Here is a 19,697-nt window from a genome sequence, read left to right on the forward strand (position 1 = left end):
AGCGGTCCGGCCTGATGAAGCTGCAAATCCATTTTGATCGGGAAATGATCAGAAAATGTTGGGAGAGTTTGAATTTTGTAGTTTTGGTTTATGATGTCTATGAGCTGTGTGCTGACAAGGAAATGATCAAGAAATGAGCTGCCATTTGGATAAGATGGAGATGTATCACAAATGCGTATAATATCGAGCACATTATTACCAAGCCAAGAATGAAGTGTCCTGCCGTTTGAGTTCTCGTTAGAGTCACCCCAAGATGTATTTTTTGAGTTTAAGTCACCCCCTAGGACGAAGGCATCAAAAGTTTTGCAAAATTGCAAAAGTTTTTCAAGGTCAGATTCTAATGTTTGTGAGGGATGGTTACATGGGATATAAACGGAGCCAAAGAGATATCGCTTGCGTATTCCAGATGTTATGTAATCAATTTGAACAAGGCTAGTATTCATTCCAATGTTGTTGAGATATACTCTACTGAAATTAATGCAATTTTTGATAACAACAGCTGTGCCAACAGGTGAGTTATCGGTTATTATATTGTATCCATTGATTCTAATTTTTCTATTTCTTCGCAGGTGACACTCCTGGATGAATCCGATGTCTATCTTGTTATGGAGCAACAAGCTTGCCAGGTCTAACTGTCGACTAGTGTCATTAAGAGACCTTACGTTGAATGTTATTAATTTAATGTATCTATGGATCATTATTAATATGTTTAATTTTATTAAATAGACGCTTAAACTCAGTTTTTGCGTCAGACTTTGACATACTTTTGTAGTTTTTTAAGAATAAGTTTATTTCCTGTTCCAGCGTAAGTTCTTCAGGATCCATAAAGTAACTTGCTAGTTCCATGAATTGATCTATGATGCTTTTTGGTGCATATTGGATGGGGTGCATTTTAGTGGATTGTTGTTGAAAAAGATTAGAAAAAGTTCGTCCAGGAGATACTAGTGACGAAGTTATGGCACGGTTTACGTTGTTTCTGACAGCTGCCTTTTCTGGCCACATACTTTTTGTATGTAGGACAACCTCTCCAATTGGCTGGGTGACCAGCTTCACCACAATTATTACAGAAAGGGTCTGTCTGATCCTCTCTGGTACGGAGACACTCACCTGGTTCATGGTCGAGATTACATTTGACGCACCTGTAAGGGGAATTGCAATTCTTCGAGATATGACCCCACCTTTGGCATCTGCGGCATTGAATGTCCGTTTCTTTTTTCTTGGGGACTTCCCATTTAATAATTTGATTTAGAATGCCTCTGATGTTGGAAATATGAGAAATGTCCTTTCCTGGGATCAGAGTTACCAGAAATAGGCCAGTGTCGAAATTTTTTTTGATGGAACTAGATGTTTTAAATTCTCATTTGAGAATTTTCAAATGAGAATTGTTGCTGCGAAGTCTGCTGACCATGAGATTGTTGGACGGACGGTGTTGTATGCTGCGAGATTACTTTTTCATCCAAATCTTTTCGCAGTTTTTGAATCTCTGTCTGCTGCACTTTAAACTGATCTTGCAGCAACTTCTGCATTTGCATCATTTGTTTCTGCATTGTTACCATTTGCTTTTGCAACTCACCCTCTACGTCCATTGTTGTTGTCTTTGAGTGTTGAACTGGTGTTAAATTCTGCTTTTCGGCTTCTATGCGGTCACTACTGGCAGATGACGTAGACGGTTGATTTGTTGGTTTTTCTTGCAGTTTATTGGTTGGCGTACATACTTTTTCTCCAATTTGTATAGATGTTTTTGATGTGGGCGAATGTTGTAGGCTCATGTCGATGAGGTATGCGTCCAAGCGGGCTGGGGTTTTACCTTGTGTTGATCGTTTGCTTCTCTGCTGCGAAGGTTCGGGCTTTTCTGACATGAAATTATCAAAGGCAGTTATAAAAATTTTAACATAAATAATTTGACGGCATAAATAAATGTAACACAGACGGCATCAATAATTAGACGGCAGTGATTCTTTGCTAGGAATATGACAAATTTCTCCACTATAAAAAAAACACAGAATCACTTGTCAACAAATTAAAAACGGCAAATATAACAGCGACTGTTGTTATGGCAGTTAGGCATCGATAAATTTGGCAGCATCCATAACAAATTAAATTCGTCAGTAGGCTTGAAGTTAATTGGTTTCTTGAAACATCCAATATATACACAGTCTTACACAAGTTTACATACGGTTTAAGAAATTGTATTTTCTTTAATTATTAAAATATAATAAAATATGCATATATATGCTTTAGATTTTGTAAATTAATTTGAAAAACAAAGTATTTGTCCATTTTCAAGAAGATGTTTTTAGTCTGGATTATAAACAACAACAAGAAACATGTTTAGTTATAAGGTAAAAACCTCAAGGGTATGTAAACTTATGTGAGACTGTGTAGTCAATTAGAACTTCTAATAAACATCACATAAAAATGTCCTCTCTGCGTCTTGACATGAAAATAAACCACCTAAAGCATTCCAATCTTGGCAGTAATACAATTTCCAATGAGACTCGAATTGTTCAAAGGTTGGATGTACAAAAGATGTATAGTGTTTATTTGCTAAAAAAATAATTAAATAAAATACAATGAAATTGAAAAATTATGACTATCCTTACATGTTTTTTGTGTCCAGCAGAAAGGGCCAAATCAAGGCCCGAAGGGCCTTCTTTATATGAAAAAAGGGGACGCAAAAATTTACTATTACAAATAAACATATATAATGTATATAAGGAACTGCCATAAAATTATTGTTCAGTTGTTGCGGTTTGAACCCCATCGAACCCACTCGCATTGCCAACGGTATTGCTGTCATCTTTCGGGTTGCCATCAACAACAGTATATCTTACAAAGAGCATGGCGAAATGAGATTTGTTCGCCGATTGCGAAAAATATGGAAAATATAAAGAAAAATAAAAACACGATAGTTTAGTATTTTCAATATATAATAAAAGCAGGAGGTTTTATTGAGGTTTTTAAATAAATACAAAATGGTAAACAATATTACCTATAATTTCCAACGATATGGATAAATTTGCAACCGCACCAATTGGCTTATCGATAACAAGTAAAGTGAGAGATGCTCTCAACCAAGATGGCGGAAGGCGGGGGCTTTTGACAAGATAAAATAATATTGGAATTATGACATTTCTACTCTGGCAGGGATGTACCAAAAAGTAGTATACAAATTCTAACGAACACTATTAAACCCAATTAATCTTTATTTTAACTTAAACATTGCCGGCCGCCTTGCAACATCAAGGTATGTTGTAACTAAAACTAAACTTAAAATACAAAATGAGGCTAAGTGCAGTGCAAAGTGAGTTTCTTTCAGTTCATTTACCATAAATCCAATTTATTCATTCATTTATCTTTTCAAATTCAACTTAAGACTAGATTACAAAAAAAAAACTAATAAAAATAAGTTCGTAAGGTCAGAAGGGGACCTGGTAGAACCCAAAAGGGGGGCTCTCGCGACAAGGTAGCGATGGGTCAAAAGGGGACCCGGTAGGACCCCAAAAAAGGGGCTCTCGTGAATAGAGATACAATAAAACGATGGCCAAAAGGGGGCCGTTAGAACCCAAAAGGGGGGCTCTCGCGTATTTACCCTAACAGTTACACAACCCGGACAGAACCCAATTGAAAATTGTATAATGAGCCACCGGGAGACCGGGCGACGTATACACCCTATGTGTTATAATTCGCCCATATACCTCAGGACCAAAAACGATCGCAACCCGTCCCACTCTGTAAAATTGTGGATCTGCCAAAGGTAATCCCAAAAAAGATTCCTTGATCCGTTCTGGCACGGCTTCGACGGGAGTCAACACACGACCTAGATCGTGCACACGACCAGTAAACGTCAATCGCTGTTCTGGATCATAAGCGGACGAAACTGTCAACCGGCAAAATTGGACCCCCTCAATATTTGTAACCGGGAGCCCTAAGTTCTCAACCATAGAGCGACAGATTTGGCTTTGTCGCGCGCAGTTGTCGATTACTGCACGGACCGGAACGGATACACCATGGGGGGACACGCGGACTACGAGGCTGGGCGCCAGAGTAACGACATTCTGCAGGGGCAGAACTCCGACGCCGCCAAAATCGGAATATGGCCGTGCCACAGCAAGATCGGACGGACGATTCGTATGGCTCTTTCTGGTATTATGACGGGATGTCGTTCGGAGTAGCTCAAGCCAGCATTTTGAAGTCTTCCACCAACTCTAAGTAGACTTTCCTTGTCTAAAAACGGATTTAGAGTCAAAATATGTATTTTATTGTTGATTTGCTTTTTATCTTGAATATTTTCATATTCTCTAGGATAGTGAATGCGTTGAGCTAAAATAATTAAACGATTCTTTGTTGAATTTTCTTGCGACATAACTTAACAAATCGAAACATATAACAAACGACACGTAGTGCCCTGTTTAAAGATGAAAATCGCGAAGTTATGTCCTCTTGCAGTTCAAGATGAAATGTTGACACCTTCTTTATTTCAAGATCCGTAGGATCGAATGTTCTTGGCCAAACTTCAATCGGTTGTTGCAGCCAGGATGGCCCATGCCACCACAGTGAATTATTTACCAAATCTTGAGAAGAACACACTCGTGTGCCCAAATCGGCAGGATTGTCCTCCGTTTTTACATGTTTCTACTGTTATTCTCGTGGACGACGACGCGTCGCAAAATCCGTGTATTTGGATCGGAGCTCCTGGAGAAAAATTCACGTATCGGGGGATTTTTATTTCGGCGATATTCGGCAAACTTTCGATAAACGATTTTCATTCCATTAATAAATGGGGTGGTATGCCTTCATCCCAATCTATCTTATCTTCCCACAACTTCTGCATGAGAAGTTTTGCTGTAATAACAATTGGTCCCAACCAAACAAGTGGGTCGAAAAGTCGAGCAATTATAGAGAGAACTTGTCGCTTTGTTGCTCCTGATATGGGACTAATAGGTTCGACAACATAGTAAAAAATATCATGTATTGCATTCTAGCGGATGCCTAATGTTTTAATCTGTATATCACCTGTTAAGACATATTTATAGTATCGCCAACTGAGTACAATTTGCATTAAATCTGCTTGCAAAATTGGTCCAGCATATAACACATCATTCAAGGAGAACCCACTGTCTGTCTTTTTTGAGCCTTTAAATACAACTCGCAATTTGGTTGATTTGTGGTGAGGTAGAAAAAATAGAAATGTTTTTTCAGCGTAAATTTCGAAACTATAGCATGGCTCCATGTTATCCATGTCTTCTTGAAGAATTTTCTGGTAAGAAATTTTGAGATCAGGAATTTTCTCTAACGTTTTTTTCCATGCGATGGAATTGGGCAAGTGCCATATTTCTAGAATGTCCTAAATGAACTTGCTCTGGAAACTCTGCCTTAAAAGGAAGATGTATGACAAAACGGCCATCAGTTCGGCGAAAGGTTATCTGCCGAAAAAAGTCTTGACAAAATTTATCCTCGTCTGATATAGGATTCGATCTTTTAGCTTCTTCGATCTCCCAAAATTTTCGTATTTGTTCATGTAGAAGAAAATCATCTGAACTTGATACAAGGGTTGAAAAAGTATGAACATCCGCGGGTGGTAAAGGACCGGACAAATACCACCCAAAATAAGATTCTCGAGCTTCAAGGCCGCTCTCGATAATAGATCGAACACCATTTAAATTAATAGTAATCACTTCCGATTATCATGTCAATAGGTCCCGGCTTAAAGAAATTTGTGTCTGCTAACTTAAAATCATTTAGATCAGGGAGATTTTCAATTCCAGCTTGATTTGACGGCAAAAAATGTGTAAAATTCGATATCTTTGATTTTATATTAACGCAGCATAATGATTTTGAGTTACAACAACCGTCCCACCGAGCCCAGAAATTTGAAAGTTACTCGTTACTATAGGGAGGTTTAATGTTTGTTGAACTCGTCTTGATATAAACGTTCTCTCCGACCCTGCATCTAGAAGAACACGTAACGTAAACAATTCTCCTGCATGGTCAATGTCAATAAGAGCCGTAGGTAAAATAGTTGTCCCGCCATTTTGAGTGAAATGTGCTTGAACATTAGTTGACTGAGAACTGGTGCTGGGTATTTCTGAAGGCGCTGAAGAGGAAGCTGGTTGTTGTCAAGATGAAGCATGGTATGATGCTTCTTATTACATTTTGAGCATGATCTGTCACTCGTGCAATTTGATTTAAAGAAAGACAGTTCGAGCAGTATTTGTTTGAATATACATATTTGAGACGATCGTTGACCGAAAGTGATTTAAAATAATTGCAATTGCGCAATGGATGATTACGATTACATTTCTTATATAAGTATTTTTGTTTATCCGATTCTATGATGGATACGAAAGATTGAGATTTTTGCTGTTGTCCATGATTTTCTCTCGAGTTGGATTTTCGAAAATCGGAGATTGTTTCTATTATTTCAATTTGTTTGGACAGAAAAGAACTCATTTGCAACAAAGTTGGCAACTCTTTAGGATTGCAGAGAGAATCTTCCCAGGCACGTAAAGTATCCTCTGGAAGTTTTGTGGAACAGAGGTGGACCAATATGGGGTTCCAATTATCCGTATTGATTTTGTAGGATTTAAAAATTGGAAAACTGTCATTGATACCACTTTGTATCTGGCGAATAGATTTTGGAGTCTCTAATTGAAGTGATGGTAAACCGAAAAGTTGTTTCATCTTTTGATGAATTAAAAATCTTGGATTTTCATAGCGCGTTAGTAGCGCATCCCATGCCAGCTGAAAATTTTCAACTACCAGATCAAACTTTTTAACGATTTGGTAGGCCTCCCCCTCGTGGAATTCGTTCGTAACAGTGATGAGTGATAGACGTGTCGTAGACATCAGGCATCGCAATAAGAACGGATTTATATATATTGTGGTATTCGGTCTTCATATACCAAATAAAAGCTCACTAGCAGTGAGTCTCATATCTATCAATCTGAAAAGTGTCTCAACAAATAAAAATATAAAAGTAATCATTGAAATTATAATATTGAAATGACCGAGCAATGTGCTCCCATTTCAAAAAACAATAACAACAATGTAAACATTACACCACGTGGTGTACCAATAGCCGCAGAGCAACATGCTCTCATGCCAACAAACAATATAAACATTACACCATGTGGTGATCTAAAAACCCCCCATCAAAGAAAAAGACAAAATAAGAAGGGAGTAGGTGCCCAAAGTGACGAAAAACAACTACTTTGCTCTCTCGCGACTGCGATGCAGAAATACTTCAAAGTTTCACACAACACGTGAGCCAATTTAAAGAGCAAAATCAAATAGTCAATACAACAACAAGAAAAGATCAAAACAATACAACAACTGTTCATAATACAATCTCTCAGCCACTTGTCAACCCATTAGCAATTAATGATAACAACAAAAATAAAAAGAATACCCCCAATAAACATGTATGACATAGACTCAAAGGAATTAATAAACTTTATTAAAAATGGTTTAAAAATTAACAATTTTCAAATAAAACAATTTCGCAATAAACGAGCCTTATACCTAAATTCTCTTAATGACCACATTAGAGTAAAAGTTTACTTAGAAAAAACTAATTCGAAATTTGTAACTTTCACACCAAAAAGTCTTAAATACAAAACATTTATTCTTAAAGGTTTAGAATACGACACTGATCCAAATACCATTCATAATGAACTATTGACCTACGAATCTGAGGATTTGAAGTTTGTTAAAGTTGACCAATTCACTACTAAGAAGTCTGTTACAGAAGGGTATAAGCTTCCAATATTCATAGTGCAGATTAGTCCCGACAGCAATCCCAGCAATCTTAAATCAATAAAAAGTATTGATCATCGAGTTGTTAGCTGCGAGCCGTTGAATCGACCAGTGATAACCCAATGCAGAAATTGTCAGGGATTCTTCCACAGTTCGTCCAACTGTTTTCTCCCACCCAAATGCGTCAAGAGCAACGTCAGCCACGAGAGAGGGAAATGCGAAGTTAAAGATGTTCCCAAAGAGAATCTTTATTGCGTTTTATGTAAATCATATGGACATCCTGCATCATACAAGGGTTGCCAAGTTTACAAAAAAACTTCAAGAAAAATTGAGGTCCAAAAAGGAAACAATAAAAGAAAAAAAAAACAATAGTCATTTATACCGAAACTACACCAATCCAAATATAAGCTTTTCCAATGTTCTAAGGAATAATGTAAATGAGTCTCCATTACTAACAAATAATCCAAATAACAATTTTCTAGTAGAAATGAAAAAGATGATGACAAATTTGTCAAATCAACTAATTAATATGCAACAGCAACTGCAAATGCAGTCCGCAAAAATTGAAACTATTTTTTCTATGCTTGGTGTGTAATATGACCAATCAACCTAATGTAGTAATGTCTAGAAACCTTAAGATTATTCAAATCAATGTAAATTCCATAATATCTATAAGTAAACGATACAATCTAAATAAATTCATCGAATTACATAAACCTGATATAGTACTATTAAGTGAAACTAAATTAAATAAAAGACACAAACTATGTATCACAGATTATAATATCATTAGAAATGACTGACCTAACTCCAGAGGGGGAGGTACAGCAATATTAATTAAAAATTATATCTCACATAAAGAAATTGTAAGACATTCTCTTCAAGATTCCCAATTCCTGGACACATCTATAATCTCCATACCAATAGGCAACAACAAAACATTATTTATGATTTCAGCTTATTACCCCACGGGTAATAATAATTCAGGTTTTCAATCCGATCTTACTCAATTATTTGTTGATCTTAACATTCAAAATTTAGATAATTTTTTTATACTAGGGGGAGACCTAAACAGCAAAAGAACTGAATGGGGAAACACGGATAATAATCCTAAAGGAAATGCACTGAAAAACTGGTTGTCCGGGAATGAAATGGCTTTTAGATGTAAACTATATGCTTCTTCTACTGCATCATATCCCAAAACAGAATCATTTTTGGATCTATTTATTATCGATAGTAGAATTAGAATCAATCCTGAGAATGACACACTTAACTGTATAAGGACACTTCCATATGATAGCGATCATGACGCTCTTATTACAACGGCATCCATGAGCAATAACCAACTCTTCGATCTCTTTAAGGTCATACCAGAGGCTAGATACAATTACAAATCCACCAACTGGAATAAATTTCAAAAAAGCGTTACTAGCAGAACTGACGACAAGCTTATTGTACCGAACTACTATAATCTAGCCAACAGCGAAATAGACCACTGCTTAGAACTAACTAATTCCATTATAATAAATTCTATTGAAGAAATCGTCCCAACATTCAGGAGTAATAGATACCCTATTTCGAATAGAATAATCGAAAAATTACATAAAAAGAAAAGTCGATTATTAACGATTATACAGAGAAACAATCGATTAGAAAATCCCGTTCCGGAACCTGAACTGGTGGTAATAAAAGCAACTCTTAAAAGAATTAGGAAACTAATCAAAGACAACCTCTTAATAGCTATGAACAGGAGTTTTGAAAAAAAATTATCAGCAATAAATTCTAAACAATCGGCTGATATGTTTACCAAACAATCGGCTGATATGTTTACCAACAGGAGGAACTTTAGGAGAATAGATGAGGTAGATATATCTGAGCTTAGAATTCCTGTGAATAGAAGGGACATAATTCAAAAGGCAAACGTTGATCACAGTGTACTACAACTCGACAATGATCAGAATTACGTTATTCGTAATGGGAAGGATATAGCGAAAACTATCGGTACTTACTTTCAATCCATTCAAGGTTATAGACGAGATGAACTCTTCACAAGTATGGGTTATAAATACTTTCAACGAATTTTTATACTCCAAAAATACATATGAGTGTAACAACTCAACAATTACAACTTTCACAGAATGCAAAAGGGCCAATGCTCTTACAATAGAGCGGACGGGTTCACTTTTTGTTACCTGCCTGTGAACGAAACAAGACTACAGCACAATTGTCAATAATATTATTAACAACTCATTATCATACGACATGGAAAAAGGCCAAGGTTATCGTCATACCCAAAATGGACAAAGACACAGCGAATCCGAAGAATTTTAGACCGATTAGTTTATTGCCTAATATCAGCAAAGTATTTGAAATGTGCATAAACAATGTCTTGAATACTAAATGTGGGAGAAAAATCTGATAAGTGAGCGTCAATTTGGTTTTAAACACATACATTCGACTATCAATGCGATTAATATTTTGGTATCTGATATAAATTGGAATTGGAACAGGAAATTTTGTACGGGGGCATGCCTAATATATATGGAGAAAGCTTTTGATACCATATGGTTGCATGGGATGGTTTACAACTTGATTACATACCAATTTCCACTACATCTTGTCATTCTGATTTTCGAGATGAGTTCTAACAAAACGTTCGTTGTTAATTTTAGGAACCTATTCTGTCGTGAATTCAAAATGTTTAATGGATTGCAACAAGGCACCGTGAATGCACCCATTCTTTTCAATCTCTACATTTTCGCCCTTATAGCAAGCCTAGATAATATTATAGCATTCGCAGATGATATAGTCATCTATCAACCCGGGGACACTATTGAGTCCACAAACAACGATCTACAAACATCTTTTAATGTTATCGAAACTTACGCTAAAAACTGGCATATGAAAATAAATACTGGTAAATGTAAGGCAATTCTATTTAGCTCATCAGTTAACAAATGCAATGCCAATATAAGGAAAAATTGGAGGAAATTTCGAGTTAGATTAGAATTAGAAGATATGGATATTCAAAATTCTGAATGTGTTAAATACCTAGGTGTAGAGCTAGACAAATTCTTATACTACAACCAACATGTTGACGATTCAATTGATAAGGCCAGAAGAGCGTTTTTTGCACACAGTAAATTGTTTTTCTCTAAACACGTCACAAAAAATGTTAAAATAATTATGTATCAGTCATTTGTGAGACCAATATTAACATATGGTTGCCCCATATGGTTTAACATTTCGCCGTCATACATGGAAAGGATTCGATTATTCGAACGGAAGTGTTTAAGAGCATGTACATCGCTTTTCCGAACACCACAAAGCGACTTCGTAAAGTTTTATTCCAATCGAACATTGTACCAGTCAGAAAATATCAATAGAATTGACAACTTAATAATAAAACTGATAAGAAATCACATTGCGAGATGCTGTATGAGTTTCGATTTGAACTTGATTATGGCCCCATTTGGGAGCCACCGTGGTGCAATGGTTGCCCGCCTTGCATACACAAGGTCGTGGGTTCGATTCCTGCTACGACCGTACACCAAAAAGTTTTTCAGCGGTGGATTATCCCACCTCAGTAATGCTGGTGACATTTCTGAGGGTTTCAAAGCTTCTCTAAGTGGTTTCACTGGAATGTGGAACGCCGTTCGGACTCGGCTATAAAAAGGAGGTCCCTTGTCATTGAGCTTAACATGGAATCGGGCAGCACTCAGTGATAAGAGAGAAGTTCACCACTGTGGTATCACAATGGACTGAATAGTTTAAGTGAGCCTGATACATCGGGCTGCCACATAACCTAACCTAACCTATGGCCCCATTTCACACAGACGAGAACTACATAAGATCTTAAATTTTGAATGGGTTTGTTCCACCAGAGTCTTTTATATTCCTCGACAAGAATAGACATATTCAGGACATGAATGGTTTGCCCATCTTTTACCACCTATATAGATGGGCTACCAACAAATCCATCGACATCAGTAGGTGAGATTTAAGTAACATTCGGTTTGATGTCAGTATCTCGGATGTAGATAGACAAATTTCAAATACTTTAAATTATAACAAATATTGGTGGCTTCAGTCGCAGTAAACTGCTCCTCTGTTGTTTTACTTACCGACCTCTAGATTTTATACAACCCTAAATTATGTAATGTAATGTTTTTAACAATTTTTATTACAAGCATCTATTATAATTATTCCAAAAGGAAATGAAAAATGTAATTACGTATATTTAAAATAATTTTAATATAGATATAAGATATACTAGAGTTATTCATAATTGGGTCTTTGAATATAAAAAAATTATTGTTTATTGTAGTATTATAAATATGAATATACTTAACAAAATAAATAAACAAAAAGCCTCCCCCATCGTTTTGCTTCGCAAGTGGTAAAGCTTTTGCGCTGTAAAAATATCCCGAAACGCAGGCTATTTCGAATAGCCCCCTTCGAATGGGTGGGTATCGGAAGATGTGAGCTTAAGAGAAGAAAACCCAGGTTGGATATCTCCTTTCTGAGAGACTCATCTGCTTTTAACTGTGATTTTCTTTTTCGCATTTCGATCATTTTAGTTTTACATTTTCTGTAAGCTAAACTTGCCTCTTCATATTTTGGGGTAGCTGTTCCACCAAATTCGTTCGTTAAAGCCTCATCCTCACCTATCATTATTTCTTCGAATGAAACAGTGAGCTTGGAAATATTGATGTCATCTTTTGCAAATTTAAAGTTATTAGAAAATTGTATTACTTGACCGTGATTGAAGAGATATTTTCTACGTGCTGCCATTTTTTATTATTTTTGTATTTATTTTAGAAAAATCGACCATTGTGATACCACATTTAACTAAAAGTACCTATTCCATAGTTTTAACCACTGAAACTTCATTATTATTTTCTTTTGTTGAACCAAACAGATTGTTCCAAAAACATTAACAGACTGCTTAAGTTAACGTTTTCCAGATTCGGCAGTAATCTGAAGCTATATGCTCCTAAAAGATGCTTGCGCTTTACACAAAATGCAGGACACTCACACAAGAGGTGTTTAATTGATTCCTTTTCTCCGCATCATGACAGCTCATACATACATGACATACATTCCAAAACTGCTCATGATTCGCTTGAACGGTTAACAGCAGCGAGGTTGTTAGTCTTCGTAAATTAGCTACACTGCCTGAAAATAAACAAGACATTTTTTGTTATTAATATTCAAATTAATAAAAATTCGCTTCTTGTACCATCTTTCAAGAGAATCGGATACAAGAGCTTCATTGCAGAAATAAATGCTAGCACATATTTCATCAAATCATATCAAATAGTGCTATTGTCGTTCCATCCAAGATATTAAGAAGCATTGGATTATTTGCGAAATGTTTGTTCTTTTTTAACGTTAGATTTGACAACAACGCCTTTTTAAAACAGAGAAACAAAAATATTGCTAGGCTTTGAACCAGTCTACATACAAACAAATATACATATAACATATATATAAACATACATACATACATCATATCACATTTTTCAATTATTGGTAGGTGAGCAATCGTCTTTAGAATTCTCTTTTTTTGTTTGAAAATATTGCAGAATTCAATACTATCACGTATTGCATCAAGTCATTGATTTGTAGAAATAATATATGTAATTCGGCAACATCGCCTTACAAAAAACAAACATCAATAGTTTTGGACGTTGACGGAGGAATTTAATTTCATTGTGTGTTCCATTTTGTTGCCCGGTTTTGTAAATTAAAATACATATATTCTGCACATGTTGTAAAGTTCCAAAATTTGCTTGAAAATAAAGCAAATGTGGCATATGCAATTGTGTTTAACTCTTTCAACCGACGTCGTCGAATTATATTTGTATGTATTTGTGAAATGATTGTCTAGGATTTAATTTTACAGTATGCCCTTTGATTTCCACAAAAATGTAAAATTCGGCAACATCGCCTAATAAAAATAGTTAAACATGTACAGTAATCCCTCGATTTACGACGTAAAACGAATTAAAACTTGCTCATACTTACTCCTAAGTCCATTTAATTATGTATGTATATGGGTGTACATAATAAACAACTTGAAGAATAAAAGTAATTCAGTCTTTTATCCATAAAAAATAAATAATTAAATATATATCCATAAAGCAAACATAAAAAACAATTCATTATTCCAAAATATCAGGGTTTAAAACTTAAGTTCATAAACAAATGAAAACCCGTTACGTTGTATACATATAAAAAACATCGTCACTTCGACAATTGCGTATATATACAATGTCAATCAGAGTTTGACGAATTTCGGTAAGAATTTCAGTAATAAATGTTGCAATATCATCATCGTTGGTACTTATTTCACTAATGGAAGGAGTCTCTGATAAAGCTGGCAAAAAAATCGAGGACGTAAATCGAATGGCAAATCGATGTTGGATGGAACAAAAAACTTGACGACGTAAATCGAAACAACGTAAACCGGGACAACGTAAATCGAGGGATTACTGTACATTTGCATACATATGTCAACCACACATTTCCGATCAATTTATTTTCAAGAAAACTTTGAAACTTGGCAACATATACGTTTCAATTTGGATTATCCAATGCCTTTAAATGGCAAAATCGAACCACAAAATGGAATAGTTTTTAAATGTTGGCTGTACTAGGCGATGTTGCCGAATTACATATATTATTTGTACAAATCAATGACTTGATGCAATACGTGATAGTATTGAATTCTGCAATATTTTCAAACAAAAAAAGAGAATTCTAAAGACGATTGCTCACCTACCAATAATTGAAAAATGTGATGTGATAACTATATATGTATGTATGTATGTTTATATATATGTTATATGTATATTTGTTTGCATGTAGACTGGTTCAAAGCCTAGCAATATTTTTGTTTCTCCCCAATAAACACAAGATGAGTGTTTTTCAAATGCAACAACTTTTCAGTTTGAGGGTAATATAATTTTCAACATAAATTCAACTTGACTTGAAATAGCTCATCTCCAATACATCTTCAAATTGTTTGCGAATTACTTCCAATTTGCCAAAATGTTGACGAAATCTTTGAAAAGGTGTTGAAGATAATATGAGAAAACTTTGACAAAACACTACCCTAAAATGCAACGAAAAAACCATGTGGTTTTCAATACTTATTTGTGCAACGAAGTTCGTGGTCAATTGCAAGAAATAAAAAAAAAATGGAAAATTTTAGACAAATAACCAAACAGTTTATAAAAATAGGTAAGTGAAAATAATAAATGAAATAAAACTTTAAGGATGTCACTAAATGTATATCTCTTTGCAGAAAACTAAAATTATGGATTCTACGTTCTTGAAAACATTAAAACGCTGACCGATGAAAAAATGGTGGACAATTAACTGGAACTGCTTCAAATAGTTTATAATAATTGGTACGTCAATATGAAAAATTAAATCAACACTTTAGAGAAGTCACTAAATTTAAATCTCTTTGCAGAAAACTAAAATCTTTGGATGCTACATTCTTGCAAACATTAAGAAGCTGACCAATGAAAAATGAGTGGCTTATCGACATGAAAAATTTTCCAGAAACATTACAAGTGCAACCAATTAAAATGGTTAAAAACAACAAATTGTTGAAATCAACAACTTCTGGATGAAAATGTGCATCACATCGTCAGTTTAATTCATATGCTATTATCAGTTTAAAATGGATATTTTGTGAATTCCTTCTGCTGGAAATCAATTCTAACACGCGGTCCAGTACGTTCCTAATTTCAAATTGCCCCCATGTTAATAAATTTTAATGCTGTTTTATGACACCAAAAGGAAGGAAATCGAATTATCAATGCAAAAGTGTTTACTAATAATGTTTAAGATATTTAAAGTTTTGTTGTTTGTTTTTTTTGTTCCTATTTGTTGATATGTTTAATAAGATTATTATTTAACAATTGATATTGTAGTGTATTATGTAGTGTAGTGTATTATTATATATTTTATTTTGATAAAAATGAATAAATTATATAAAATTCATAGAATTTTGGCTTTGACTTTCAATTTGAAGTGGGGATATCATTCATACAAATTTAGGTTGAAAAGTATTTGCAACGATGTTAATTTTGAATTTGACGCATCGAAAATTGTTTGACAAATTATTGAGTAGCGATGCATTTCAATTTGAGGATAACACTTGAGATATTATTGCTAATGTGTTGAATTTCACTGTTGAGGGTAATGTCTGTTTTTTGTTGAGAACGCGATTTTCTCAACAATTTCTCAACTTGAATATTACCCTAATCCTTTGAAAAAATGTTTGAAAAATTGTTGAAATTTAGCATTTTTCAAACGTTTGTGTTTATTGGGTCTGTTTTAAAAAGGCGTTGTTGTCAAATCTAACGTTAAAAAAAGAACAAACATTTCGCAAATAATCCAATGCTTCTTAATATCTTGGATGGAACGACAATATTTATATATGATTTGATATGATTTGATGAAATATGTGCCAGCATTTATTTCTGCAATGAAGCTCTTGTATCCGATTCTCTTGAAAGATGGTACAAGAATCGAATTTTTTATTAATTTGAATATTAATAACAAAAAATGTCTTGTTTATTTTCAGGCGGTGTAGCTAATTTACGAAGACTAACAACCTCGCTGCTGTTAACCGTTCAAGCGAATCATGAGCAGTTTTGGGATGTGTTCCGAATTTCAACTATGACAACAACACTACAGATTTTTGACCTGTAGTCTTTGGAATGGAGAGGATCACAGAAAATTGATTTAGATTAAGATATTTTGATTTAGATATTTAAATTGAACTATATTTACACTCATAGAAAAAAGTCTGCTAAAAAGCGCAGTCGATGTCTGCTGTTATATTTTTGTACTTCAGGGCCTAATGAACAACAATTTATAAAATTTTTAGGTTATACAAATTTCCCCAAAGCCTATTTAAGAAACAAAAGTAGTTTTTGGTATATTTTTTACACTGTAATATACATAGAAGCTCCTAAATACGATCAGCAAACATTTTGTTTGCTGTTATGCCTCAATTCGATGAATATTCACATTTTTGGTCAAACACATAGATATTCATAAAATATTATTTTAATTATGTTCGGATAGTTCTCAAGTTAACATTTTTATTTGTTTCAGCCAAAATAAAATATGTTTTAGTGTAATCGAGCTTAAAAAACAGCAGAAAATAATTGCTATTTCAGCAAACAGTGGCTGCTGTCCCTTTTTCATCAGACTTTCTGCTGTTTTAGCAGACTTTTCTGCTGTCCCTACTAACAAATTTCTTTGGGTGTAATTAAAAATCGTCTTACTTAAAGGCACTGTATTGAAGCCTAGGGTAATGTCACATTGACGAGAGTAAGTTATTGAATGGTATTTTGGGAACACTCCATTTTCATTTTTTATATTCAATGCGAGCTAAATTTGTTTGTTGGAATGATTATGGCAACGACTTTTGATATCTGTCAAATATTTGTTAAATATGACCATATCCTAAATTTCGATTTTATTTAAGCTTCTTCCACCAAATAAAATAATTGACATGTGATTAAATAATCCAAACCAGGACTAATTATTTGCTAATAGTATTACGACATAAGAAAATGACGCAATTGGTCCTGAGGGAAAACACCTTTTTAAGAGTTATTCTCAATAAGTTATTTATATTATTTGTGAAATATAATGGAAAGGCTGTGAATTTATTTAGAAAACAGTGTTTCATACCAATCTTGTACAAAGCAGTTAAAGAGTTCAAATCAAATCACACTGGTAAAAACAAATATATTACTAAGGAACAATAATCCTTAAAAAATATGATTTTTGCACTAAAACAAGCAAGTTCTCCAACTTGAGGACAATATCTCAACAATAATTATGATTCCAACGAACTATTTGTAACGCTTCGTTGGTCTAGGAACAAATTAAAAATTCCATAAAAATTATGATGATATGCTCAAGTATAAAATCAAGGTATTGAGATGATGATCATATTTAAATTTACCAACAACAATTGAGGGTTAAATTTAATTAATATACATTGTTGTAATTCGAAAAATTATTTTTTATTTAATGGTTTTTATTATAGTTGTAATAAAAATGAAAATAAATACACAAACATTAAAGTCGTTCTGTTTTAGTTAATATAGAAAGTTACATTGAAAATCATTTGTACTTGTTAATATAAAATTCGAATATTGTTGTCGTATTCTTATTTTGTTTTTTAATTAATTTAAATTAATTAGCCACCATCCTAAATAATTATTAAAATATTTATAAACATGAAGTCTTACAATATATTTTTGTAATTTATTTTATATATTCTGTAACACGATGAGATGTACACTGAAAAAACAGTGAACCCACCAGGAAAGATAACTTTCGTTTAATTTTAAAAAATTTGGAACTTTTTTAGAAAATTTTAACTAAACGGTATTACAAGCGCTGGCATCACTCCGATATGGCAAAAATAAGTAAATATTTTCCGACAAATTCAAAAAAATTTATTAAACATAACTAATTTTTTTCAGTAGTTAAAGAAAATTTTGTAGTTTTAAGGCCGGTATGCACCTCTAGCGAAAAATTTCATTCCCATAAGAAATGCATTGCTATTTATGCTAACGAAATTTTCGGTAGCGTTCAATTTCGTAAGCTGGTACGCACCTCTAATATTACCACAATCATCCTAAAAGTAAACTTTATTTTACGAATATATATCTTACCACATCGTGTTGCCAGAAAAATATTTTTCGGTAGTTTGTGTCTATGATGAAGCGTTGATCGTTCAACATCATTAACAATAGTATTTAAACACAAAATTAAAACAAACTCTACTTTCAAATAATAGACGAAGGAATCAAACTCAATAATCATGCCGTCTACACCATCAATCAAACGCATTCCCGGTCTCACAAATACAACAAAACATCTTGATACTCCCAAACTCTCTGATTACGGTTCGTCACCAAAATTATTGCAACTAATGGAACAGAAACTAACGAAACAATTTGAAAACGTAACTGCAATGATAAGAGATAGTGAAAGGAGAATTCTGCAACAAGTGACAGAGTTAAAGTCAGACTTTCTCTCTTTGAATAAAAGAGTAGATGAAGTAGAGAAAGTTGTCAGTGATGTCAATACACTAAAAACTGAAATTATTGACTTGAAAAATAAGTTATTACAGCAAGAAAACTCCTTAGTGGCGTGTGATCTTAGAATAAACGGAGTACCTTTCTATGATAATGAAAACTTATTTGATCTAATTGGAAATCTTTGCAACTGTATACAAATACGTCCACCGGAAATTAAAACGATCTACAGAATACAAGCCAAGAATAATGAAACTGCTCCAACAATAATTGTCAAATGTATAACTCCGTATGAAAGAAATTTCTTTCTCAAAAATATTACTGCACACCGCCGCAAAACTAAAGATTTACTCCGCTTAAACATGCTTGGGTTTAATTCTGGTAATCCATTCTACATAAATGAACAATTATCTCAGCATAATTTCAAAGTGTTTAGAGAAGCGAGAAGATACAAAAACGAGAAACGTCTGCACTCTGTATACACTATGAGAGGTGTCGTATATGTAAAATGCACAGAGAACGATGACCCAATACAACTTAATTCTATCGATAAACTAACAAAACTTTTTCGCAATCCAACAGAACAAAACTAAAATCATATTTATATTCGAAGTTATCATTATGTCCAATATAAATAATTATACAATACCTTTTATGTACTACTATTTCTACAAACTTCATAAACATATCAATAATACTAATAGTTCTGAAGAACATTCTTATTGTAAATCAATATTTAGAAATTTTTTGAGTGTTGCTGATGGCTTATTATTTAACAGAAACTATTTAAAATATGTCATTAAATAACAATAATGTTTACAGAGGCGCATTAGCAGATATGGTTAAAGTCCT

The 19,697-nt window shown here is 33.9% G+C and overlaps 1 protein-coding gene across 3 annotated transcripts in view; it reads right to left on the reverse strand.

The window, feature by feature from the left end:
• Window positions 1-688: 688 nt before the first annotated feature.
• The window catches only part of LOC142225892 (uncharacterized), a 28,279-nt gene continuing 9,270 nt past the window's right edge, over window positions 689-19,697 (reverse strand). The window contains exons 1-3 of one of the 3 annotated variants that reach the window (XM_075295751.1): window positions 2,993-3,079; window positions 2,604-2,829; window positions 689-2,547 (exon numbers count right to left, since the gene is read on the reverse strand). In XM_075295751.1, coding sequence (XP_075151866.1) covers window positions 1,350-1,859 — 510 coding nt within the window. In that variant the 5' untranslated portion in view covers window positions 1,860-2,547; window positions 2,604-2,829; window positions 2,993-3,079 and the 3' untranslated portion in view covers window positions 689-1,349. Of the gene's footprint in view, window positions 2,548-2,603; window positions 2,830-2,992; window positions 3,080-12,534; window positions 12,937-19,697 lie in introns of those variants that run through there. The other 2 variants (XM_075295752.1, XR_012719494.1) reach the window with 2 other exon arrangements.

The sequence above is a fragment of the Haematobia irritans genome, chromosome 2, assembly GCF_050003625.1.
Source record: "Haematobia irritans isolate KBUSLIRL chromosome 2, ASM5000362v1, whole genome shotgun sequence".
Lineage (NCBI taxonomy): Eukaryota > Metazoa > Arthropoda > Insecta > Diptera > Muscidae > Haematobia > Haematobia irritans.